Source organism: Pristis pectinata, chromosome 20 (assembly GCF_009764475.1).
Source record: "Pristis pectinata isolate sPriPec2 chromosome 20, sPriPec2.1.pri, whole genome shotgun sequence".
NCBI lineage: Eukaryota > Metazoa > Chordata > Chondrichthyes > Rhinopristiformes > Pristidae > Pristis > Pristis pectinata.
Window position 1 is genome coordinate 30077782 of NC_067424.1, and position 27136 is coordinate 30104917.

At 39.6% G+C, this 27136-nt stretch overlaps 1 protein-coding gene across 4 annotated transcripts in view; it reads left to right on the forward strand.

Annotated features, from left to right (window-relative positions):
• The window catches only part of LOC127580981 (bcl-2 homologous antagonist/killer-like), a 36448-nt gene extending 18986 nt beyond the window's left edge, over nucleotides 1-17462 (forward strand). For 2 of the 4 annotated variants that reach the window (XM_052035014.1, XM_052035015.1), the window contains exons 3-6: nucleotides 5626-5758; nucleotides 7618-7761; nucleotides 10537-10717; nucleotides 12814-17418. In XM_052035014.1, coding sequence (XP_051890974.1) covers nucleotides 5626-5758; nucleotides 7618-7761; nucleotides 10537-10717; nucleotides 12814-12918 — 563 coding nt within the window. In that variant the 3' untranslated portion in view covers nucleotides 12919-17418. Of the gene's footprint in view, nucleotides 1-5625; nucleotides 5759-7617; nucleotides 7762-10536; nucleotides 10718-12813 lie in introns of all 4 variants that reach the window. The other 2 variants (XM_052035016.1, XM_052035017.1) reach the window with 2 other exon arrangements.
• The last annotated feature ends 9674 nt before the right edge of the window (nucleotides 17463-27136 follow it).

A 27136-nucleotide genomic window follows, 5' to 3' on the forward strand; every position in this document is an offset into this window, starting at 1 on the left:
ACTAGTGTGGCCTAAGTGACTTCAGACCCACCTGTGTCATTGACTCTAGACCACCACCTCCATTTGGGGCAATTCATGATAGATGTTTGTATGTTAGATGTTTTCATTTCATGAACAAACATGTAGATTTTCAGCATGGCTCAGCTTGTCAGTTATTCACATGCTTGAACTTGTCAACTGATTGCAATTAGTGAGGATAGGTAGCAGTGCCTCCTGCACGATTATTCTCAACACTGGTGCCCCACAAGGCTGCGTCCTCAGCCCTCAACTCTACTCCCTATACACTCATGACTGTGTGGCCAGATTCTGCTCTAACTCCCATCTACAAGTTTGCAGATGATACCACTGTTGTAGGCAGTATCTCAAATAATGATGAGTCAGAGTACAGGAAGGAGATAGAGAGCTTAGTGGCATGGTGTCATGACAACAACCTTTCCCTCAATGTCAACAAAACAAAAGAACTGGTCATTGACTTCAGGAAAGGGGGTGGTGTACATGCACCTCTTTACATCAGCAGTGCTGAGGTCGAGAGGGTTGATTCCTTCAAGTTCCTAGGAGTGAATGTCACCAACAGCCTGTCCTGGTCAAATCACGTAGATGCCATGGCCAAGAAAGCTCACCAGCGCCTCTGCTTCCTCTGGAGGCTAAAGAAATTTGGTTTGTTCCCCTTTGACACTCACCAACTTTTATCAATGCACTGTAGAAAGCATCCTACCTGGGTGCATCACAGCTTGGTACGGCAACTGCTCTGCCCAGGACTGCAAGAAACTGCAGAGAGTTGTGGACGCAGCCCAGCGCATCACGGACACCAGCCTCCCCTCCTTGGACTCTGTCTTTACCCCTCACTGCCTTGGTGAAGCAGCCAGCATAATCAAAGACCCCACCCACCCAGGTCATCCTCTCCTCTCTCCTCTTCCATCGGGTAGAAGATAAGGAGCCTGAGGGCATGTACCACCAGATTGAAGGACAGCTTCTAACCCACTGTGATAAGACTATTGAACGGTTCCTTTATACAATGAGATGGACTCTGACCTCACGATCTACCTTGTTGTGACCTTGCACCTTATTGCACTGCACTTTCTCTGTAGCTGTGACACTTTACTCTGGACTGTTATTGTTTTTACCTGTACTACCTCAATGCACTCTGTACTAACTCAATGTAACTGCACTGTGTAATGAATTGACCTGTACGATTGGTATGCAAGACAAGTTTTTCACCTTGGTACAAGTGACAGTAATAAACCAATACAATACTATTTGAAGATGCTACACTGAAGAGAGGATTCAGGACCAGGGTTTTGAGGGTGGGGAGGGGCAAAGGGGGTGGTTGGCAATAGTGTGCATTAGTACAGAGGCACCTACGAGCAACCTTGCCTACATATGTGTTAATATTAGCACAGCCTGGTCTACAGTCAGCTTGCATCCCCTTCCCACTGGATAAGGACCTTGTTCTGTTCTGTCAAGCTGATGTGTAATGGCTATCCCATATTAAAAGAAATTGCACATGGCAGCTTCCACTCCCCAATGAAGTTCAGTACCAGGAACTTCATAACCCTCAAGGACAGCCCCAATAGCAGCAGACCTAAATGTTAGTTTACTGTTGAGCCCTGGTGATTCAGCCATTGATGTCTACATTGCCACTCTGAGTGAGACATGGTGGGTAATAGATGACCAGCTAAATGAGCAAGGCTCTGGGCATACCTGAAGGGCAAATCAGCAGAAGTATACTGTCTGGTGATTTGGGGATTGAGTTTTATTGTCAAGAATGAGTGAATTTGGCATCTTGGTGACTGCAGAATAAATGAATATCTCGTGAACCTCTCTAATACCAAGTTAGCAGACAACAGTCATTGGTGCGTACACCCCAATTCTAGAAGTTACAGATCTTGAACCCTACTCAGGAGTCAGTCTTAGTCTTATCCTCTTAAGCAGCTTCAATGTCAGGGCTGGGAAACAGAAATTTCTCTTATGTGATTAGTATGGAGGGAGTAGAGAAAACTCCTGGTTCTCCTGACATAAAGCTTGAGCATGAATTTATAATAGTCTGTTTCAAGAGTGACCCTGAGATGGCAAAAGTCACTTTATAAATGCAATATTTCTAATTATTGTAGAAGGAAATGCTTGTGTAAAAGTCACCAACTTCAAATAAGTCAAACAAGGTGGCAAAAATTTACATCGACTATGCTTGTAATTTTCCTCTGCTAAGCAAAGGAAGTTATTCAGTTGTTAAAGCTTGGAGTGGGGGAGGTATATGATTGAAATATTCTATAGGAGATTGGGTTGATAAATTGTAGGTGACACATTGACAAGGCTGCTGAGTTGAGTTGAAATCAAAAGCTTATTAAATATTGGATGTCATAGTTTTGAAAAACTTTATGGGAGATGATAGAACTCAGCACCATTAAGTTTTTGGGGAAAGTGTCCAGGAGAGCTTTTTGAGCCAGTACATAGTCCAGCTAGAAAAGAGGCAGCACCGGACCAAATCTTAGGAAATTAAGCTGGACAAGTGTTTGGAGTGTTATTGGGAGTGCATTTCAGAGATGGTGATCATAACTAAGTTTCAAGGTAGTTCTGGATAAGGATGGTCCAGAAATTAAGTTTTGGATAGGGTAAAGGGAAATTTCAATATCATAAGAAGGACTTGACAAAGGTAATGTGGAAGCAGCTGCCTGCAGGTAGGTCTACAACCGACAAGTGGTATCTAAATGTGAAATAAAGTTCTGGGCCAAAGTGCTCCCATAAAGGTGAAAGGAAATAAAAGCAAATCTAGGGAATCAAGGATATTAAGGGCTGGAAAAGATTTGAGTTTGTGGGGGAAGGTGGTGGGTGGTGTGGAAGGAAGCATATGACATGTATAGAGAACTGAAAATGGTAGAAAATGAAAGGAAGCTAAGAAGGGGGTAAAAAGATCAGGAAGGCAAAGCAGGGGAATGAAATTTCACTGGCGGGCAAGATCAAGGAAAATCACAAAGTTTTTGATGTATATTAAGGGCAATGGTAACCAGGTAAAGAGGAGGGCCTGTTGGGACCAGAATGGCAATATGTATGGAGCCAGAAAACATGGGTGAGATCTTAAATGAATACTTATATGATTGCACTCAGGAGAAGGACATTGTAGCTGGAGAATTGAGGGGGAAGGTACATTCTAGAACATCTTGCCACTAGAGAGGAGGCAGTATTAGGTGCTTTAGCAGGCTGAAAGGTGGCTATGTCCCCAGGACCTTAAATGTACCTCGGGCTGTTACAGGAGCGAAGGGAGGAGATTTTTAAATCCTTGCTATTAAGGTGCCAGATGATGACAGCAAATGTGGCACCTTAATTTATTCAAGAAGGGCAGCAGGGATAAGCTTGGCCTTTGAGTCTAATATCAGTGGTAGAGAAGTTATTGAAAAAGTCCTGATGGGTAGGATTAACCTACACTTGGAAAAGCAGTGATTAATCAAAGATGGTCAGCTTGTTTTTAAGGGAAGATCCTGAATGACTCGATCAAATTTTTTTTTTGAAGGGGTAACGAAAGGTGTTTGAGGAAGGTGGTGCAGTTGATGTAGCTTACATGGACTTCAGTAAGGCCTTGGACAAGATCCCACATGGGAAACTGATCCAAAATGTTAGAGCTCATGAGATCCAAGGCAAGTTAACAGATTGGACCCTAAATTGGCTTAATAATTGGAAATGGGATGTGATGGTAACGGGTTAATTTTGTGATTAGGAGCTAATGGTGTACTACAGGGATTGGTGCTACAGCTGTTGCTGTTTGTCATTAATGATTTGGATAGGGACAGAGGAAGTATGATTTATAAGTTTAAAGATGATATGAAAATTGGTGTTAATAGGAGTTTAGTCATGAGTCATTTGTAAAATGGGCAGAACAGTGGCAGATGGAATTTAATCTGGATAAGTATGAAGTGATGCACTTTGGGAGGACTAACAAGGGTAGGACATCTACAATGAATGTTAGGACTCTCGGGAATATAGAGGAACGGGGATCTTGGTGTACAAGTCCAAGGATTGCTGAAGGTGTGAAGATGTTTGGGTTACTATACTTCATTAACTGAAGCATCAGAGTACAAGGACAGGGAATTTGTTGTGCAACTATATAAAACTTTGGTTAGACTATAGCTGGAGTACTGTGTGCAATTCTGGTGCTTACAATTTGGGAAGAATGTGATGCACTGGAAAAGGCACAGAGGAGATTTACCAGGATGTTTCCTGGGATGGAACATTTCATTTGAGGAGAGACTGGAGAGTCTGGCTTTGTTTTCCTTGGAGCAGAGGAGGCTGAGGGGGTATCTAATTTGAAGTGCACAACACTATTATAGGCATAGATAGAATTGATAATAAGAAACATAACTGGAAAATGCTAGAAAAGCTCAGCAGTTCAGCCAGCATCTGTGGAAGAAGAAACAGTTAATGTTTTGGGTTCTGGACTCTGTCAGAAATTTGAAATTTGTTAGCTCTGACAAGGGGTTGCTGACCCAAAATGTTGGTTTTTTTCCCTTGGTAGGTCAGGGCACACCATGTACTTCAGCTTGGTAGAATATAATTGTGCCTATTACAAGATTGTTATTCTGAACTAAATTTTGCAGCTTGTAAGTTGCTCACCTGTTTTAAAATGCAATCTCATTAAATGTTAAAGATCTGCCTTCAGCATGTATAGTTAAGGAAAACTACAAAACTTGAATAGGCAACTTTCACAGACTTCATCTGTTTCTGAAGAAATGAAAATCATTCCATGAGTGAAGTTGAGGCAAAATGCCCATAATTTGCAACAGGGGAAACTGATCTTTGATATTGCAGTAGCATTTTTCATACTTTGAAGATATTTTTGATTACAATAATGTAGATAATTACATCATACAGATACATACACATTAAACACCTTTTGATCTGTGGTCTACTGGAATAAAGCTAAAACAACTTTTTCTCTTACATAATTTCATCCACTTGATTGCTACTAGATATGAGTGTACTAACAGCAGGATCATCTCATTGAAAAAGGCCTACATTTCTGCTGTGAATTGTGCTCCTGCTATGCTGTTCCAATATGCTTTACAGTCAAAGTAATTTTTAAGTGTAATTACTGATGTATCATAAGAAATATAGCAGACAAATTCTGGACAGGAAGGTCTTGCAAAGAATTTGATAAAGGCCAGATTATCTGTTTTGGGGATACTTATTAACAAGTATTGACCAAAATGCCTGAAGTATTCTCTGCTTCTCTTTGAAACAGCTATGGAATTATTTGCATCCATCTGAGGCAGAGATATGGAGTAGATTTTGCATCTTATTTGAAGGTTGATATTGGTTGAATAGCCTACTGGCAGTCTATCTCAGTTCTTGCAAGCTAATTGGTCAAAGTTTCTGAAGCAATGCCATTGCCCACAGATTATTACCAAATTATTTGGTGAAGGAATTTGTAATCTTGTATTTAAATGTAGTTTTACATAAGTACAATTTTGCTTTAAATCCTTTGAAGCAATATAATGTTAGTCAAAGATGTGTATCAAGATTATATGTGCTATCTTTGTGTATTATGTGTATCAATTATTCTGCTCATAATTGAAAAGGGTGAATTCAAAACCAGCATCTGTTGGAATGCAACAAAGTACTGTTTGTGCTTCACAGCATTAGACGTTGTAGAAGAGACCGAAGATGTCTTCAGGAGTTATGTGTTCTTCCGGTACCAGTCGGAGAGAGAGGAACGAGGGGAACTTCCAGATGATCCAGAGATAACTGAGATGCATCAGCCTGCTGATAGGTAAATGTTGGTATATTATAATGTCAACTTAAGAGTTTTGCATGTGTGCACTTGCTGGAAAAATACAATTTGCAATAGTAGACAATTTTTAGGTGAGTTATGAATCTTTTATGATCCCTCCAAATTTCACTTTATCGTAGAATGGTTATAGCACAGAAGGAGACCGTAGTGTCTGAGCCAGCTCTCTACTCAAGCAACTCTATTTCTTTCCACCCAGCCCCCAGTCCTTTCCCTGTACACCTGCAGACTTTTCTCCACCACACATTTTCAAAGAAGACAGCTCCAACCCCAAATAATCCATCCTTGTAACAGATGTCCCACATCCCAGGAACCACTCTCATAAATCTTTTTTGGAACCACTAATGCCTTCACACCATCGTGAAGTGGTGACCAGAAATGAATGCAGTACTTCAGTTGCAATTGGACCAATGCTTTATAAAGTTTAAGTATAACATCCCTGCTTTTATATTCTATACCTCTATTGATAATGCACAGAACTGTGTGTGTTTATCTGCCACTTTTTCTATGATTTGTGTACCCATCACCCCCAGGTCCCTCTATGCCTGTGTTTTTAGAACAATATCCTTGTTTTTATTGTTTCTCCTTGATCTTCCTGGCAAAATCCATAACGTTGCATTTCTCTTTTGCTCTACATTAAATTTCATTCACCATGCATCAGCCCACATAGCTACACCCTCAAGTCTAAGTCATTAACGTAAACCCATAAAATGCAATTGCCCTAACACCAATCCTTGGGGAACGCTACTATTTATCTTCCTCCAATCTGAAAACAGCCATACACTCTTGCTGTTTTGTTACTTGGCCAGCTTCATCTCCATGATATCAATGTCCTTTTTATGCCATGTGCTTCCACTTTGCTGCTAAGGTGTTAGATAGCACTTTATCAAAAGCCTTTAGAAGTACATCAAGAATATGATGTACACCATATTCACTGCATTACCATCATCAACACTGTCACTTCATCAAAAAAAAATTCTCTCAAATGGGTTGAACACAATTTGCCCTCAACAAATCCATGCTGGCTTGCCTTAATTAATCCACTTTGCTCCAGTTGACTGCAGAAAGTAGTTCTCCGATTCACTCCGACCTTTGGAGAAGGTCAGAGTGAATTGGAGAATTAGTGAAGAGCATCTCAAAGTTCAGGTTTGATCAATCATATTCACTCAAACATGATTGAAGTTCAATCATGGACTGAATGGAGCTGCTCTGCAAAGTGGTCACCCAATCTTTGTTTGATTTCTCTAATATATAGCTCTCTGGTTTATCTCCCACACCAAATGCAATACATAAAATTGGAGGAAGTACAGATGAGCCATTACTTCACCAGGATGGGCAGGTTAGGTTCTTGGTTGACAGGAAAGAGGTAAAAGGGCTGGTGTTGCAAAAAGGATGAATGGGTATTGGTGGAGATGGGAAAAGTGAACAATGAAGTGCAGAGGAGAGGTCCTTTCTGAATGCTGAACGGAGAAATGTCTGGCAGTGGCATCACATTGAAGGTGGTGAAAATTGGTGCATGATGCATTAAATGTGGAAGATAAGGATGGGGCGTGTGGGTGGAAAAGTATCCTTGCTGTTGGTAGGAGAAGCAGTATCTAAGAACAGAAGTATGGGGCGTGGAATGGATGCAGACATGAGCCCTATTGACCACAAGTTAGTGTTTGACTTCTGTTTTTTTTACCCCTGGTTCTGAAGAGGTCATTGACAAACATTAACTCTTTCTCTACTCCACAGATGCTGCCTGACTTGAGTGTTTCCAGCAATTTATTTCAGACTTCCAGCAGCATAATTTGAGTTTCTCATGTTACATTCCTCTTGCTTTCTCCCTTCTCAACAACCAGTACTCCAGCTCTTGTAGGCCGGCAACTTGCTGTTATTGGAGATGACATCAATCGAAGATATGACCTGGAGTTCCAGAATTTGTTGTCAAGACTGCCACTCAATGCGCAAAATGCGTATGATTACTTCCGCAAAATAGCTGATGGGTAAGCGTGAATCATGAATACAAACTAAGTTTAAGGTGGTGCATGCAATAGTTTGTGTATGAATCTGCATTTACTTTAAGGCAGTACTCTAATCCATTTAATCTGATAAATCTAATACTTTTTAACTAAATAGTTTCATCGTGTTTGGTTCTTCTTCAAAGCACAAGGGTAATCACTTGTGCTCAGTGTGACAAACAAAATGTTTGCATATGTCACTGAGTTGCCTCTTGCCCTTTATGGAAAAACAAGTTCTTTTAAGCTGAAGATGTCACTATTCAACAAGTTGTGAAATGGTTTGTGTATGTTCCTGGAAAGTGTTAAATTATTTCCTAGCCAGTGTTTGCATGTTAATCTTTGCTTGAACTTGGATGTAATTGGTGAATTAAAGCCGGTCAGAGGAATGAAACGTTGCTTCATAAGAATATAAATCTTGAATATAAATCATCTATGGAAAGAGAAACTGAGTTAAGCCACCAAAGCCACGCCCTCTGGAATCCATGTATGATTATTCTATCACGTGCCCACCTGAATAATATGGTAATCAATTATTTAAGGAATGTAGTGTTTTTTTTCCACCAATATCCCCAGGAAAGAGAATTTTTTAAAACTGCACATTGTGAAATCTGAAATAAAAACAGAAAAAGCAGGTTGGGCAGTGTCTGTGGCATCTTCAACCTGAGACATTAACTCCTTTCCTTTCCACAGACTCTACCTGTGGAAATATTCTGGATATTTCCAACATTTTGTTATCTTAGGAAAAACCATGCATCTGCACGGTTATTCTCCCGGCCATATATCACTCCCACTCCCTTCTAATGTCTGTTCTGAGTCTTTACCCACAAGGGTTTTGGCTGTTATTCATATAGTTTGAACTAATTGGGTCCAAGTAGTAAAATATTTTGAAGTATTTCTCTAGATTGAATTGAATCTTAATGTTCATAATTCAAATATGGAACACAAAGCAGTGCAGTACAGCACAGGAACAGGCCCTTCAGGTGATGTCTGGACTGCCCGTGATGCTGATCTACACCAATCCCATCTACCTGCACACATTCTGTATCCCTCTGTTCCCTGCCTGCTGCTGTCATATCTGCTTCTACCACCTTCTTCTGGCAGTGCATTCCAGGCACCTGTTGCTCTCCATGTAAATAAAAGTGGTGTATTGCAATTCCACATAATTAAATGAATTATATTGCTGCGCTTGGCCAATTCTATAATGTAGGCCTGCTGCGGTAGAATCTACATTGTACAAGATTTCTCTATCTTGTACAATATAGATTCTATCTGCCCTTTTTATGTTATCTATAAAATGTAATTACATGGATCTTTGCAGTACATCCTAAGCAGTAACTTTGAATTTTGCACAAAATAGCAAGCACATCTTCTCTCCTGACAACTTGATTGGGGCTAGGGTGAGATATTTAAACACTCAGTCAAAAAATAGCCTCTTCAGAAATTACTGATATAGCCATTGCTGTTATGTATTCCAATCTAACTTCTAATTAAATTTTCTGAATTTCTCATTACATTTCAACCTTGGTTAAAGTAATTTTTGAAGTATACATTGTGATGCTGATTGTTCATGTCTAACTATTATTCCTATCCTTTATTTCTGCTTTCCTTTGGATGATGGACTATAGACTCTTTACTATAGCTTGATTAGTACTGCTTTGTAACAGCAAGGGCAAGTAAATTCATTCTCATTTTACCTTGTACTCTTCTAACGTTGCATTAACTTTGCTGCAATCTGCAATCAATATGAAATTTTGAAAACAAAGTTTGTAATATTATCAGTGCATCTTTTCTGTTAACTTTGGAATAGCAAGTAAGTCATGAATGTACAAGCACTTAAGTAATTTCAGTTGGTCTGTTAGTGTTAGTGCTGTCTGGTCGACAGTAATTGAAAAAATATTTCTATATTAAAAAAAACTTTCAGATGCAGGAAATCTGAAATAAAGTTGGGAACACTTAGCAGATCAGGCATCATCTATGGAAAGAGAAACTGAGTTAATATCTTGGATTGAAGACCTTGATCAGATTTGGGGAAGTACGGAAACAAGTTGGTTTTAAATTTGCAGGGTGTGAGAGGGAGGGGTGGATAGGACAAAAGGAATATCTCTATGGTGAGGCCAGGGCTGCCAAGGTTTTCCCAATGTTTATTGAAACGTTTAGTTATAGAATTAGTTGGGGTATTTAAAGAGTTTGAGTATATGATTTTGTTACTCTCACTCTGAAATGTATTACAGAATCTCCCATTGAGGAAAAAGGCAGCTGAGAATCAATTGAGAATAACATTTGGTTACCAAATTCCACAAGAAAATTTCAGTAATAACACTGAGAAAGTCATTTAAAATGAAGTTGGTGTTTTTCGATGTAATTTGTTATTAACTGTTGCTGCTGCTGTGAAGGACTGTGGGAATCCTGTTGTGATACTGAGTGAATTACTTGTTTAAGGATAGAATACTGAATTTATTGCTTAATTTTAGATTTTAAATTTCTGTTGAGAACTAGCAAGACTAGTAAATTTTACAATTTTTATGTAACTCTGACAAGGATTGGATTGGCTGGATTTCATGACCATGGTAAAGTGTTATGTAACACTGTTTACTCGTTTACAATTGGCAGTCTATTACATAAACAACAGTATTGAAGTGCTCAGTTTTCAATATGGGCAGCATGATTTTGCTTTCTGTATTAGAAGCTCTGTGTGCAACATTGTTTTTCTGATAACTCAGAATTTGAAGATAATGCTGTCTTTCTACATTTACTTTGCAGGCTTTTTGAAAGTGGTATAAATTGGGGCCGTGTGATTGCTTTATTGGGCTTTGGATATCGCATGGCAATTTATGTCTTCCAGAATGGTATGAAGGGATTCCTCAGTCAAATTGCAAAATTCATTGCAGAGTTCCTTTTGAAAAATAGTATTGCACAATGGATTGCAATGCAAGGAGGATGGGTAAGTGCTAGAAAGTATATTGCTTGTTTCCAACTGTTGATCTGTTGCTCGTTGAGAAATTATTCAAATTTTGTGAGCAATTTTTTTTGTTACCACTTTTCCTTTCTCCTGAAGCATAGTTTTAGCATTCCATTAATTGTCCCAAAAGATTGCTCTTTGTGAACCTTGACTCTGAGCATCGGAAGACTCTCTTAATAATTTTGTTCAGTCTAGATTTATCTGAAACTTGGGCTTTTTAGCAGTTTGGCCTTTTCCTCTGCTACTTTTTAACTCAGGAATGACGAAGCCAGATTTAGAGTATCTTTTTGTAAGTAATTTAATACTAAGGGGTTGATCTTAGGATATCCTTCATCTGTATATTTCAGCTGCTTATTAAATGAATTGAATTAGCTGTTGAGAAAACTAAACAACGATATTGTTTTTGGATATCTATATATTTACCCAAAGGAAGTTAAGAAACGTCAGTCATATCCTATGTTTGTCATTTGAGTTCAAGTTCAGAGGATATGGTCGAAGCAGTACTTTAAATATTTTGGGGGCAATTGATTATTTATCCACATTCACTCGAAGGACTAATCAGTGTTAAGTATGATTACATTTTTCATAATGTTTTTCCCTCAAAAGAATACTGCTGAGAAATTGTACAATGCATTAAAACATTAGTTAAGTAGCTCTCTTGATTCATCTGGAAGATCATTAAATATTTAAATTATTTAGTTAATGCACAAATGGTTATCCTGCAAGTGAATAATGGCAGGTTCCTCTGCCTATGTAAGAGCTTTTGGTAATGAAAAAAGCCCCAGGTATTGATCTTTTTTCCAGAGCAAGCACATTAAGCCTTTGCTTTTCCAAATAGAACATAGAACAATTACAGCACAATTCAGGCCCTTCAACCCACAAAGCTGTGCCGAACATGTCCCTACCCTAGAAATTACTAGACTTACCCATAGCCCTCTATTTTACTCAGCTCCATATACCTATCTAACAGTCTCTTGAAAGACCCTATCGTATCAGCCTCCACCACCATTTCCGGCAGCCCATTCCACGCACTCACCACTCTGAGTTTAAAAAAAAAACTTACCCCTGACATCACCTCTATATCTACTCCCCAGCACCTTAAACCTATGTCCTCTTGTGGCCACCAATTCAGCCCTGGGGAAAAGCCTCTGACTATCTACCCTATCAATACCTCTCATCATCTTATACACCTCTATCAGGTCCTCCCTCATCCTCTGTCTCTCCAAGCAGAAAAGGCTGAGTTCCCTCAACCTGCTTTCATAAGGCATGCTATGCATTCCAGGCAGCATCCTTGTAAATCTCCTCTGTACCCTCTCTATGGCTTCTACATCTTCCCTGTAGTGAGGCAACTAGAATTGAGCACAATACTCCAAGTGGGGTCTGACCAGGGACCTATACAGCTGCAACAATACCTCACTGCTCCTAAATTCAATTCCCCTATTGATGAAGGACAATACACCATATGCCTTCTTAACCACAGAGTCAACCTGCGCAGCCGCTTTGAGCGTCCTGTGGACTCTGACCCCAAGATCCCTCTGATCCTCCACACTGCCAAGAGTTCTACCATTAATACTATATTCTGCCAACATAGTTGACCTACCAAAATGAACCACTTCACACTTATCTGGGTTGAACTGCATCTGCCACTTCTCAGCCCAACTCTGCATCCTATCTATGTCCCTCTGTAACCTCTGACAGCCCTCCAAACTATCCACAACACCCCCAACCTTCGTGTAATCCACAAACTTACTAACCCACCCCTCCACTTCCTCATCCAGGTCATTTATAAAAATCACAGAGTAAGGGTCCCTTTTGGGTTTACTTGGGTTTCTTTTGTTAGTTTGTGTTCTAGTGCATGCAATTGATTTTATTGTTGAATTTTGAATCTGGTCATTAACATTACTATAAATGTAAATGATTCCATGTAACTTGTATGCAATGTGGGATTTATCTTTCTAGTGATACTGTGGTGCTGGTTGATTCAAAGGAATCATTTTCTCCTTCAGAGTTCCTTCCTTGCAATAAAATTAATATTTCTGTTTGAAAAATATTTGATGTCGCCTTTCTTTTCTCAACAGGTGGCAGCTTTAGAGTTAGATAATATTTATGTCAAGTGGATGCTTGGGATTCTTGCTGTGGTTCTGCTTGGTGTATTCGTGGTCCACAAGTTTTACAAATCTTAATACATGGATCTTTGCTGGAGCAGGCCTCTAGCCTTGGACTGGAGAAAATTCTTTTTAGATACAGTTCACTGCTACAAAATTGTGAAGACTTACCGCTGATTACGTATGGGAGATGTTTAACCAGAAATTCCCAGCTGTCATTTATTAGGTTGCCAATTCCAACAATAATCATTTTATTTTTTTTAAATGAAGTTGTATTGATTCTCAGCTGGACCACTTTCATGTAGCCCATTTTCTAAAATGTGAACTCAGTTACAGTTCTCCATGTTGTATGCACAGAACCATCTTTAATGCTGTACTGGCAAAATTGAAAGCAAATGGTTTCCATCTATTTGTGCATCTTGTTCCTGCAGGAACAGCATTTGTATGCTGAGTTATTGAGCCTTGGAGAATTTGGTATGTTTAACAAAAATTAAGGGTATCTTTTGTATCTAGGGAGTTTTATTTTTAGTAAAACAAATTCTTTGCTTTAAAACCTCTACCTCCTTTAGGTCTTAAAGTTTTAGAGGATACCATGAAAAAGTTCTTTGTAATTGTTATAAAATGGCTTGGCAAGCAGTTGTGGCAAAGCTGAGTGTATGTTCATCATGGGAATTGTGGTTATAAATGCCTGAAGCTTCAGTGTCTTGAGTCTTTGTTTATAATGAGTGAATTGTCTATAATCTAGTTTGTGGGGTATTTTGGGAGTGATAGCAGTCTGAATTTGGATACCAATCAATTAAGCTGCTAAACCCAATAGGTATCTTGAAGTATCCTAAGGATTTTCTATGTAAATTTGGCCTCAAGATTGATTTAAAAAGAGTTATTTTAAAAGAACTGTTTAAATTCACTGTCCTTGTGTTTGATGCAATGTAACAATACAAAAGGAGAAAGCATTTGGGTTATCTTCATTCACTAGTTTGCTTCTCATTGCTACTGATTAACTCCTAGCCTCCTTCCACATTAACTTCAGGACATATCAGCATAAAGAGGAAAGTTTTGGGGGAAACTGTATAGTATTATTGAGATTGAAATGGGGACAATTTGTGCATGTACTCAATGTCGGTGAAATTATCTGTTAGTGAACAGAAGATCAGAAGCTAATGCCATTAATGGGGGATGAGACCTGGGGTGAGTGGGGAGAAGGGTGGTCATTTTAGGGCAGGAAGCAGGAGAGGGCTAACGTTATAATGGGAAAAGATCCCATTTTAAACTTGAGGCTAAAAGAATAAAGGAGAAAATGAGTTGTATGACTAGTTGGGTGTATTTGATTCCAATGCAAGCAGAGGGGTGAGAAAAATCTATTTTATAACTTCAGTGGCAGATGCAGTTATCAAATGTACATCCTCACCTCGGGTGCTGCAATAAAGGACCTCGCTCATATTGTCCTGACTGGAAGAAGTCGGTCAGAAAAATGTTGAACGAGAACTGAAATTGATACTTTGGCACTTTTTTTGGTTTTGTGTTCACTTTCAAAATGGGGCTGGTTTGCCTCTGGTGCAATGGCTGATGGATGTTTGGTGCTGATTTTTGCTGTTGAAATTTGCTTACTAAGCTTAGAATTTGGCAAAAATTTTAAAGTAGTGTTTTCTGCAGATTTGGAATGACTACCTGAGAGGGCATATTTCCTTTCTCAAGCACTATTGTTCAATCATTTGAAACAACCCCTTGACTGAAAATTGACTGCCTTTTTCCTTCAGTGATTTTAATTCTGAAAACAATGTCAATCTTGCAGTTGAGGTGGTAAAGATGAGTAGCATGTAGCACTACTTTAATGTACAGGGCCACTGGATCCATGTCTCAGTTTTGTGCTCCCAAACTGAACAGTCATGGAAAGGATATCTGACAGCTGTGATCCAAACTGACGGACTTGAGCTGCTTGCATTGCTGTTGCCCATGATCCTTTGGTTGGAGGCTGATGACCTGCTTCATTGAGGTCTGTCGGAGGAAATGTATAAGCATATGACACTTTATGTAACCTTTTGCCCAGACTTCATACACTTTCAATTGTGAATTGAGTGGCCTGAGACTTGGATATGGAAGAATTTGCTGCAGTCACTGAATGTTCTCAACTGTTCTTGCCCAGGGAATTTTTGTTAAAAACTGCTTTCCTCATGATCAATAAGTGATGTGCTGTTTTTAGTAGTCACACGATTTGTTGTTGAAAGCAGTTTTGTGATGTTTAGTTTCATATTTTACAGTTGGCAGGCAGTAGCCTCTTGACTTCACCTGTTGGGAGTGGGAAGGAGTCTAACCAAATAGTTTGTATCCTTTGTGCTGGCTAAATAAGTAGAGTTATTTCCTGGTATGTAAAGGAACCGTACAGACCAAAAAGTCTCTGGTTCTAGCCTGTGCTGAATTGGCCTTTGGGTAAAATGCTTGTACATGATAAATTTGTAAACATTTTAACCTAAAATATGAAATATCTTTGAACTTCAATGAGTATCGGTCTCCAACTTTTATAGTTGTCAACTATTGAGCTTGGAACTCTTCGGTGAATGCTCATTAAAATATTAACTGAGCAAAATTGTTAATTTAAAGAAATCTCAGGGAGTGAGTCCTTGACAGTAAAAAGAATTGAAGCCCAATTGGGCATGCTGTGAGAGTTTAATGAAAGTATAACACAAAAGGAATTTGTGATAGGTACTTATTTGACTTGTGCATTAGATGGGGTGGCATGGTGATGGTGAAACAACATCAGGTTTGTGCTCTGCATGTGATAAATTCTCAGCCTTCTACCAGAGCAATCACATCGCCTGCAAGCTTGGTTGGCTGTGGGTGACTGCTATATGCAAGATCAGCTTTGGCAATAAGCAGTGGTGCACAAAACCGATCAAATCTTATTTGAGAATCTTGGTGGAACACCCAAACATCACTGAAACCAAACTCAGTTTATATAGAACATTGTACTATACTTTTATTGTCTTTCACAGATTCTATTCTTGTCACTAGTAAGAATTTCCTATTTCTATTTAATGTGAATGTGTGTTTTAAAATGATCAGAAAACTGTTCAAGTCAAAGTTCATGTGCGGTGAGCCATAAGTTTTTGTGGTGGGACTATCTAACGTTTTAGAAGATAAGATTGACATAGCACTAAACTGCAGTCTAACTTTTTAGAAACTGGTTTCTCCAATTGCTTTCATATGCTAGATTTGAATTTTTGCCTTGTGTTTAGCAAAGGCCAAATTAAATAAGCCATATTCCACCATCAAAAACAATGCAAATCCCAAAGTAAATTGTAATTGCATTTGACCATTTAGTACATAGACTTGCTATGTGGAGTCATTCAAATTTTTAAAAAGTGGTTATAGAATCTAATGTGGTGTTAAATCATGTTGATTTTTTCAGGGAACTTAATTTTTTTTTTAATTTCATCAGTTTTAGTAGACCAGAATTAGATCCTGGTTATACTTTGACAAAAGTAACAGCATTGACTTTTCCAGGATCTTCATGTTTTTTTCAATCCGCTATTCTGTTATTTTTGAAATCCCTTTCCTTATTCTTTACTGGAGACCTTAAATTTGGCAGTAAAAATTCCATTTGTGTGAGTTCTCTTCTGTGACCTCTTCACCCCAGTAATAAGTATGCACTGGAAATTTGCTTTTAGTCCTCAGCAGATAAGACTCTTGTCAACTTCTGTAGACAAACAACATGTAAAAGGTCCATCCATGTATTCTTTCAATTTTTTTGCACATTTCAAAAGTGTAGTGTAAATTTTTTTCAAAATGCTTAGAATTTTTCCAGGTTTATGCTTGTGCAGCATAAATTCTACTTGTAGACCACTGGAGAAATAGAGTGCAATCCTATCCTCCATTTGAAAATAAAGGGATATGTATCAGATTTCAGCTGTGATCTTGTGGGCAACTAAGATTGAAGTGGCCACTTATTGAAAATGAAGCTGCTGCATTTTGGCTTTTAATGTTTTTTTGCGTAAGACTCTAATTGTAGTCAATTTCTTTCCAATGATTATTGCAGATTATTACAACTTCACACAGTCACTATTTGCCTGTTGATCCTGAGGCCTAATTATTATGATGACATCATGGATCACAGTGGCAATCATGTCCTTATGTTCTGCAGGAATGCATAGTTGGGTCACAGGGAACATTAGTCAACTTGGTGAATATATCTGCCTTTAACTTATTTTGCCAATGTGCAACTGCTATCATGGTGTGTCACATAACAATACATTGTTTATAGCACTGTTGAAGTATTATATGGATGCGGAAGTATTTTTCAGTTTTTATTTTGCATTTGCTCTCATGAGAACAAATGTGTCCTGATTGTATGTCATTCTTTCTCCCATTGGGTAACATTTGGGTAACATCCAACATTTGGGTAATTAATATGTAAATTTAAAGAATGCACGTGATGCTGTACACTTAACTGGATGTTCAATCAAATGGAGTTGAAATAAAACTTGTATCAGCTGTGCTGCTCTGTTTACTGTTTAGAGAATGAGATGTAAGTGAGTTGTGTTTGTACAGTAAAATAAAGCCATGCCTTTGCAAAGATCCTGTTTTGTCTACCAAGTCTAAATAAAATCTGTAATAATTCATTCTTGAAAAGATGCTTAATTTGGTTATGCTTAGATGCACAAAGTAGTTTGTCTTTGATTTCACCAGGAGTTTAACAAAGAACACAAGAAATGGGAGCAAGGTCAAATGGCCCCTGGGGTCTGCTTCACCACTGAAGATCATCATGGCTGATCTGACCTTGATTTCAATTTCAGTTTCTGGCCTGTTACTATATAGCTCCTGAATCTCTGCACCAAAAAGCTGTCTCAGCCTTAATTTTATTTTATTTATTTATTTATTTTTTGATTCGGCTCCCATAGCTCTCTTGGAATTAAATTCATGACTTGCAATGAAAAAATTCCTGTTTGAACCTTTCAACTCAGATTTCAACCTCTTGAACTTCCTCTGCATTACCTCCCAATGCAAGTATACAGTTTATAAATTAGACTAAAACAGTAAGCAATACTTGTAATCTTGCCAACTCCCTGTACAGTTGATAGAAGATTTGTTTAAATTTCATCCTCCTTGCAATAGAGGCCAACATTCTACTTGCCACCTATACATGTTAACTTTGTTTCATGTACAGAGGCATCTAGGAATCTTTGGAAAAATAGCATTCTGCAGTCTCTTATTACTAAAGTGCATAAATCACATTTCCCACATTACACTCCATATTTTTTTTTGCAAGCCAAGATTTCCTGATATTATCAGGTTTTTCTTGTGAGTTGCTGGTTCTGTTTAAAAAAAAATGAATCCTGAACAGAATTGAGGGCATGAAAACAAAATTTATGGAGCAGTCAATCTGGTTTTGCCAATATTTATGAAATTTTAGCTTGTCCAGCACCAGGTTTTTTTTTGTGGGTGGGGGGAGAACCAGAGGTGAGGGAGAGATGGAGATGTCAGCCATACATGTGAAACCTGATGTTTCCAACTGGCTGCTTCCACTTGAGAAACAGGGCCAAGGAGCAATCCTCGGGAGATTCTAAAGGTTTTGGTATGGGTTCAGAAGTGGGAACTGAAGCCATAATTAAATTAGCAAGTATGACACCTAGTCAAGCTTGTCTTAATCACCTGGCAAAAGAAAAGAGGTGTGAAAGGAGGATGACTGGTTAAACTTGAGCAGTTAGACTGAATTTCCCATATTTTCATTCTTTTGTGCCTTACTTCTCCATCTCTCTAACTTCTGAAATCATTCTGTGTTCCAATTCTGGCCTCCTTTACATCCACAGTTTTAACTGCTACTCCTTCAGCAACAATGTCTTGAGCTCCCTGAGCTCTGAATGCTGGAATTCCTTCCTTAAATCTCTCTGCATCTCTTGCATTACATTAAACCTCCCTCCTTTGAATGCTGCCATATAGTTGAATCAAATTCTGGAAAAGATTTTCATTGACAGTTCTGAACTGCTGAATTTAATGCAATTCAGTCCATCTTCCCCTTCTGGTGCTAGGTTATCATAATTCTTTGCATCCTATCCTAATGCTGTTAAGTTTATCCTGAATTATTAATTAGAATATTCTACACTTAACATTCTTCTCTTTTGACAGTCTTCAGATCCCTTACTGTACTTTGAAAGCTGCTGACTCGTTTTTTGAGCTTGTGTCTGACCCATTTAAGGTAATTGGTAATGATGCTCACTTTGATTAGTTTCTTCAGAGCCAATGTTCTATACCTAAACTTTCCTGTGCTTAAATGGCACACCTTCAGTTGCAACCAACTGAACATTGCTTGGGAAGGGGCTAGTGCCTAGGAGTTGTATCATTCAAGACGTGGGCCCTAGCTAGCATAGCACTCAAGATCTTTGGGAAGGGGTGAGGAGGAGATTAAGGACTGGCACTGAAGACCCAGTGGTAGATATTTGAACTGTCATTGATGCCAGGCGTGGAGGGAAGATTGTGAAGCAGGCACTTGAGCTGAATTGGGATAGTGGTGAGGGGGTGGAGGAGGGAATTAAGGCATTTGATTAGGGGAGGGGTTAAGAATGGGATTGCCCAGCAGGGAGGTGGGGCAGAAGATTGCTGGGAGTCAGTGCAATGAGGGGGGAGATAACCCAAGGACTGAGCTAACTATTTTACTTACCTGCAGGTCTCACAGGTCAGGAGATTAAGATCACATTCTCCTGGGAATACCCTGTGAATACACCCAGTACAAGGTGGTCTAAATTCTCCTGCATTGACATTGTGTCCAAGAAGTTGACCAGGAGAAGGTTGTAAACATGATTAATTCTGACATAAAATAACTTTAAATTACATAGTATAGAAAAAGCCAATGACATACCACTCAATTCCAAGGCAATGTATAAATCCTTCAGTGGTGCACTCTGTTTCTGATGTCACTTTAAAGGATCAAGTCTTTGGAATGAAAAAGAATAATACTAGAGGAGTACTTTTTAAATGAAGTGTTAAGTATTTCAAAAGGCATAACAAGTCATTGTAACAGGTATTTGTAGATCTATTGTTGATGATCTAAACAATCTGGCTGTGAAATATCAGAAGAGAATAATGTGATCACCTACAACACTCAATGGGGGAAAAACTGAGGAAACATAAAAGAATGAAATAGACAATAACATCTCTTGCATCCTCTGAACATTCCAAATGGCTTTACAGCTGATGGAGCATTTTTGGAGGTAGTGTTACAAATTAGGAAACAAAGCAGCCAATTTGAGCTCAGCAGGTCAAAGTCATCCATGTTCAAGCTGCATCAGTTAGTACCAGTCTTGGCAGTCAGTTAACCAACAGAATTAGCATTATTGTAATATAGAAAACACAATTTTGTAAACCCAGAAAAAACAGCAATGATATAATGGCCTGAATTTTGCAGGGAAATATCAGTTATTCTTAACATTTCCAGGCAGCCATTTTCACAACTGTGAGTTCAATGTGGATTCCTCACAAAATCTTGTATGGGAATGCAAAGGTCAGGGGATTCCCTACTTCCTATGTACCTGAACAACCTGCGTGTTGTCAGGGCTATGCACAGAGATGACCAGTGATCACAGAGCCCCTCTGCTGAATGTTTAGTACATTAAGGAGATATGTAAATGTATGTATTAGTATATAAGATATCTTTATTAGTCACATATACATCAAAACAGTTAAATGCATCTTTTGTATTGAGTGTTCTGGGGGCAGCCCACAAGTGTTGCCACGCTTTCAGCGCCAACATAGCATGTCCACAACTTCCTAACCTGTACGTCTTTGGAATGTGGGAGGAAACCCACGCAGACATGGGGAGAACGTACAAACTCCTTACAGACAGTGGTCAGAATTGAACCCAGGTCTTTGGTGCTGTAATAGCATTACACTAACCACTACACTACCATACCTGCATGTTGTACATGCATAATGTGCACCTCAAAAAGTGGGTATAGACTCTCTGGGTAACAAACAGGTTCTGTTTTTACAGAAAGAGGAAACTAGTGCTGGTTGTAGGAACGAATGGATGCATGTATGCCAGACTTTTGAATTTAATAATATTATGGGAGTTTGTTCAAAAGGAAGGGTTGTTCATAAGTCAAGCATTCTTAATCTGGGGACAGCCTGTGATTGTATACAGTATAGTACAAAAACGCTTTCCAAATGACTTGAATGGAGAACAGTTACAACTGATGAGGGTAAAAGATTAGACTTATTAAAATTATTTGAATTCATTTAAATGTTTAAGTATTTTAGTTAACTTTTAATTTTTAAGATTGAATGGAATGTTTTTTTTACATTAAATGGTTTTGAAAGTCAAGTAACCCAGGGGCTTTGCTTAGCTTGGTAACAGCTTTCTGAACAGTTTTATTCTGCATCCTCTAGTCCAGAACCCCTACAGAGCTGATTGTGTTGCAGACGTCCCTGGTGCTGTGCACAGCCTTGTCACGAAGATCACAGCCAGCTTCCCTCACCCAGTTCCTGCTGTGGTAACCACGCAAGGTAAGTTTGACACACATTTTTCACTTGTCAGTGGTGAGCTTGATGCAAATTCTGGGCCCTTGACCAAATTATGTTTCATTGGGTGAGGATGTAGTTCAGCACAAAGGTGATGAATGAATGGTGCTTACTACAAGAAGACTTCAGGGTTATAAATTACCTGCGTCAGCAACAGACAATGGTTAGGAAGGGGGGTGGAATCATGGTACAAGTTAAAGAAGGGCAGGGGTGTTGTGGTGTCTTGGCCAATGTTCATGTCTCAGCAAACACCATCACATTCAGCAGGTCAGACAGCATCTGTGGAAAGAGAAACAGTTAACATTTCATGTTGAATACCTTTCATCATGTGAAGGGAAAAGAGAAATTTAGATAGCTTTAAGTTGCAGAGAAGATGACAGTGGGGGGGGGGGGGCTGGATAGGACAAAGGGAATATCTCTGATAGGGTGAGGCACAGTTGCCATGGGGATAGTAGTAAAGGTCATCCTGTGATTGGCTTAATTGGGTGTAGGTAGAGAGAGAGAATGAATAAAAGCTATGAGGTAAGGGCAGTTAGAGAGTGAGAATGTAAAATAAGCTACAAATTGCAGGGCTGTAACACATGCCCACAGGCCCGACTGTGCCAATGGAGAGAGAAAAATTAAGCCAGAATCACAGACTGATGACTTAGAGAATGGACAGCTCTGCTACAGAGGAGTTTGGAACTGAGTCTGGAAGGCTGCAATGTGCCCAGCGGAAAATGAGATGATGTTCTCCAAGCTTGCCTTGGGCCTTGTAATAGTGCGGGAGACCACAGACAGGTCAGAGTGGGAGTGAGATGGAGCATTAAAGTGATAGGCAAACAGAAGTTCCACATCGCCCCTGTGATTTGAACACAGATGCTATGCAAAGTGGTCATCCAACCCGTGTCTGGTTGCGCCAATGTACAGAAGACCACATTGTGACCACTGAATGCTGTACGCCAGACTAGAAAAAAGTGCCAGTGAATCACGGCTTCACTCAAAAGGGTCCTTGGAAGGTGGGAAGGGGAGAGGTAAAAGGGCAGGTGAGGCATCTCCTGCAGGAAGAAAGTGCCATAAGAAGGGGAGTTGTCGGCAGGGCCGAAAGAGAGTTGCAAAAGGAATGCTCTACTTGAAATGTTGAAAGGGGAGGGAAAGGTTTGTCTGGTGGTGGAATCGTGTTGGACCTGTTGGAAATTGTGAAGGATCGTTTGAATGAGGAGGCTGGTGGGTGGTGGAAGGTGAGGGTCAGGGAAAGGCTTTTTCTTCCATCTCCAGTGAGAGCAGAGATTTGGGAAATAGATGAGATGCGGTCCAGGGCTTTGTCAACTATGGTGGGTGGGGAGCCATGATTCAGAAAGAAGGAAGACCTCTCAGTAGCACCTGTATGGAAAGTCTTGTCATTGGAGAAAATATGACAGAGCCGAAAGAACCAGGAGAACAGAATGCAGTCCATACAGAAGGCAGAGTGGGAGGAAGCGTAGATGAAATAACTGTGGGCTTGTAATGAATGCTTGTCACGAACCTATTCCCCTGAGACAGCGACAAAGGGATTCTAAAAAAGGTAATGGGGCAGTTAGAGATGGGTCATGTGAAGGTGAGAGGGAGGGAGGGAGGAAATGGACAACAAAGTAATGAAACTTTTGAGTTCTGTACGAATGCAAGAAGCAGCATCAGTGCAGTTGTTGATATACCTGAAAAACAGGCAGGGTCCGAGCAAGATCAGACTTTTCTATGTGTTCCACAAAAGGACAAGGCCCACGTGAATTTCCATAGCCACATCTTCGATCTGGAGAAAGTAAGTAGAATTGAAAGAGAGGTTGTTTAATGTGAGAATCAGGTTAGACAGGTGACTGAGTGCATTGGTAAAGGGGAAGTGGTTGGGTGTCTGTGTAAGGAAGAAGCAGAGGGCCCTCAGATCCTCCTGATGTGGGATGGAGGAGGTTCGGACCAAGGAATTGGCAGAGGGAATCAGAGGATCAGGAACTGGAACAAAGAAGAAAGGATGGAGTCAATGTTGGAAGAAATAAGTCTGGTGGAGCAAGAGGAAGTTGAAACAATGGGATTGCCTGGACAATCCTGCTATTTCTATTTCAGATTTGCACCACCTAAACACACTGCTTTGTGAGGTCTTGATGGCTGCAAGTAGGCTATGAATCTCCTACATCATAAAGTGATGACATTTCAACAATACTTAAATTAAGAATGGAAAATGCTGGAAACACTCAGTGGGTCAGGCTGTATTTTTGGAAAGAGAACCAGAGTTAACAAAGTTAGCCCTTCATCAGAACCTAAAGACCATTTACCTGAAAGGCTTACACTGTTGCTCTTACCACAGGAACTGTCAGGTCTGCTGAGTATTTCTCTGCTGAGTATTTCTGGCATTTTCTGATTTTATTTCAGATTTCCAGTAACCATAGTAATTTGCTTTTGTAAAATGTAACAATTTTCTGAAGACAAATGTTGATACCAAACCACATAATTAGGCGGTAGTTCATGTGAAGTAAGGCTTAATCAAAAAGGCAGGTTAAAAACTGCATCTTAAAGGAGGAGAGAGAGCTGGAAAGGTTTAGTGAGGACATTCTAGAAGAGAGGCCCCAGACTACCAAGTTTATGTCTGCCAGTGCTAGGTGCATGTGAGTTAAAGTAGGATACATACAAAGATAGCAGAGAGTTTAAGTACTGAAAATTTAAAGAATGGAACAATGTTTACAAAATCTCTATCATGATTAGAAGTAGTCCTGCATGAGAAGTAGTTAACATGAGAAGTGATTCACAACACCATGGAGTATCTTTTGACTCACTATGACTAACAACTCACAAGATCCACAGTAACTTGTCCATTGTTATCCTCTCTGTCACATTCCAAACATCGCACACCACACACCACTCCATAGGTATTATACCCATGTTCCACATTTTGATTAAGACGCAGAACAAACTTAAAAAAAAGTCCTGTAGGCTATATTTTAGAAGCACAATCCGATCTGACAAGTCCTTTGACTGATGCATAATTAGACACTCATTGACCTGAGACTGTCCTTGTTAAGTATCATTTGGATTTTTTGACTATTAAGGAACAGAGCTCCACTTTTGGAGAATTCACACAGAAGAATACTTATTATCATCTGTGCTTGATTAACGTCACATATCTAGTGTGTTGATGAAAAATAATTGACGGCACAGAAACAGGAAAAAAAAGCCCAAAAGTCGTTGAATGAATCACAATTTTTAGAAACAGAAATGAAGGTGTTACTGGAATCTGACATCATAGGCCAAGTTACTGAACATGGTTAATTATTTGAGCAAAGAGAGCAAACAAAAATTAGTGAGGAGCTGGTTTTTGTCTGCCAAATCCAAATGAACTTTTGAAGAAGTCATGAACATACTGGAATGAGAAGTGCCTGGGAACCTTGTGTAAATATTTTTCCAAAAGCAGTTGATAATGTTTTGCACAAGAGTTTATTAGCAAAAATGAAAGGTATGAAATCAGCTTTTTTCCACATTTCACAGAATCATAGAGAGAGACAGCATGGAAACAGGACCTTTGGCCCACTGCCAACACTGACCACCAATCACCACTTTGCACTATTCTTTCATTAATCACAGTTTTTGTTCTCCCCACATTCCCATCCAAAGGTCCTGTTCCTGTGCTGTACTGTTCTATGTACAGCTGAAGGAGCAATTTTATTCTTTCATCAAGGCCAGAGATCAAGAATGGGCATGCTTACCACTTACCCTGTTCTGCAATCTCAGGAAGCTGAGGCAAATCAGAATCAGGTTTATTATCACTGGTATAGTGAAATTTGTTGTTTTGCGGCAGCAGTACAGTGCAAGACATAAAAATTACCATAAGTTACAAAAAGAAATAAATAGTACAAAAGAGGAATAATGAGGTGGTGTTCATGCGTTTGTGGATCATTCAGAAATCTGATGGCAGAGGGAAAGAAGTTGTTCCTGAAACGTTGAGTGTGGGTCTTCAGACTCCTGTACCTCCTCTCTGATGGTAGTAACGTGAAGAGGGCATGTCCTGGATGGTGAGAGTCAATGATGGATCCCTCCTTCTTGAGGCACCGCCTCTTGAAGACATCCTCAATGGTGGGGAGGGTTGTGCCCATGATGGAGCTGGCTGAGTCTACAACCTTCTGCAGCCTCTTTCGATCCTTCGCATTGGAGCCTCCATACCAGGCTGTGATGCAACCAGTCAGAATGCTCTCCACCATACATTTGTAGAAATTTGCAAGAGTCTTTGGTGACATACCAAATCTCCTCAAACTCCTAATGAAGTAGAGCCGCTGGCATGCCTTCTTTGTGATTGCATCAATGTATTGGGCCCAGGATAGATCCTCTGAGATGTTGACGCCCTGGAATATGAAGCTGTTCACCCTTTCCACTGCTGATCCCTCAACGAAGACTGGTGTGTGATCTCCTGACTTCCCCTTCCTGAAGTCCACAATCATTTCCATGGTCTTGCTGACATTGAGTGCGAGGTTGTTCTTGCGACACCACTCAACCATCCAATCTATCGCACTCCTGTAGACCACCTCATCACCATCTGAGATTCTGCCAACAACAGTGGTGTCATTGGCAAATTTATAGATGGTGTTTGAGCTGTGCTTAGCCACACAGTCATGAGTGTCGAGAGAGTGGGGCAGTGGGCTAATTACACATCCTTGAGGTGCGCCTGCATTGATTGTCAGCAAGGAGGAGATGTTACTACTAATCTGCACTGACTGTGGTCTCCCGATAAGGAAGTTGACAATCCAGTTGCAGAGGGAGGTACAGAGGCCCAAGTTTTGAAGTTTGTTGATTAGTACTGAGGGGATGATGGCGTTGAATGCCAATCTGTAATTGATAAACAGCAGCCTGATGTACATTTTGCTGTTGTCTAGGTGCTCCAAAGCTGAGTGGAGAGCCAGTGAGATTGCATCCACTGTGGACCTGTTGTGGTGGTCCAGGTCCTTTCTCAGGCAGGAGTTAATTTTAGCCATGACCAGCCTCACAAAGCACTTCGTCACAGTAGATGTGAGTGCTAACGGTTGATAGTCATTGAGGCAGCTCACCTGCTCTTCTTGGGCACTATGATTGATGCCATTTTGAACCACACGGGAACCTCTAACTGCAGCAATGAGAGGTTTGATCAGGTCAAATAACACTGTTCAACAGAGGCCATAGTCTATTGCCGTACTTGAAAGGGCTTCAATTGATCCAAAAGCTTTTCCTAATCCTTGACTTTTCCCTGGTTTATTTCCTACCTTATAGCAGTGACTACACTTCAGAAATGTTTTATTGGCTGTAGTATGATGTGTATTGAGACATCCTGAGGTTGTGAAAGATGTTTTATCAACACAAGTTTTTTTTATTTCCTTATTGAACACCATAATTTAAATCTGTTGTTGTAAACTGCATTATTGTAAGAAATCAGCTTGTTTGCTAAACTCATTGGCTTTGATAATTTAAATCACTTTGTATTCCAGCCAATGTGTTGTTTTATACTTTGTACAGATTCCAGGCAGGTAATGCAGTTAATGTGGTTTATTATTATGCAATGGAATGACTCCTCCGATGCACCTTTTTATTTGTACCTTCAGTCCTTCTGCTCTTGATAAGATGCTGAAAAGTTTGGCAATCTTTCCTCATAATCAGAGAATCCTTTCAGTGCTTCAGTGCAAAATCTTCTTTTACCTTGCTTGGTAAACTCTGCCTTACCAAAAGACGTTTTTGTTAATTGAACGTGTCATAATGTCCCCAAGAATTTTCATAATTTAAAATCCATTCATTTTCCCAGATGTTGAAATTTAGGATGTCT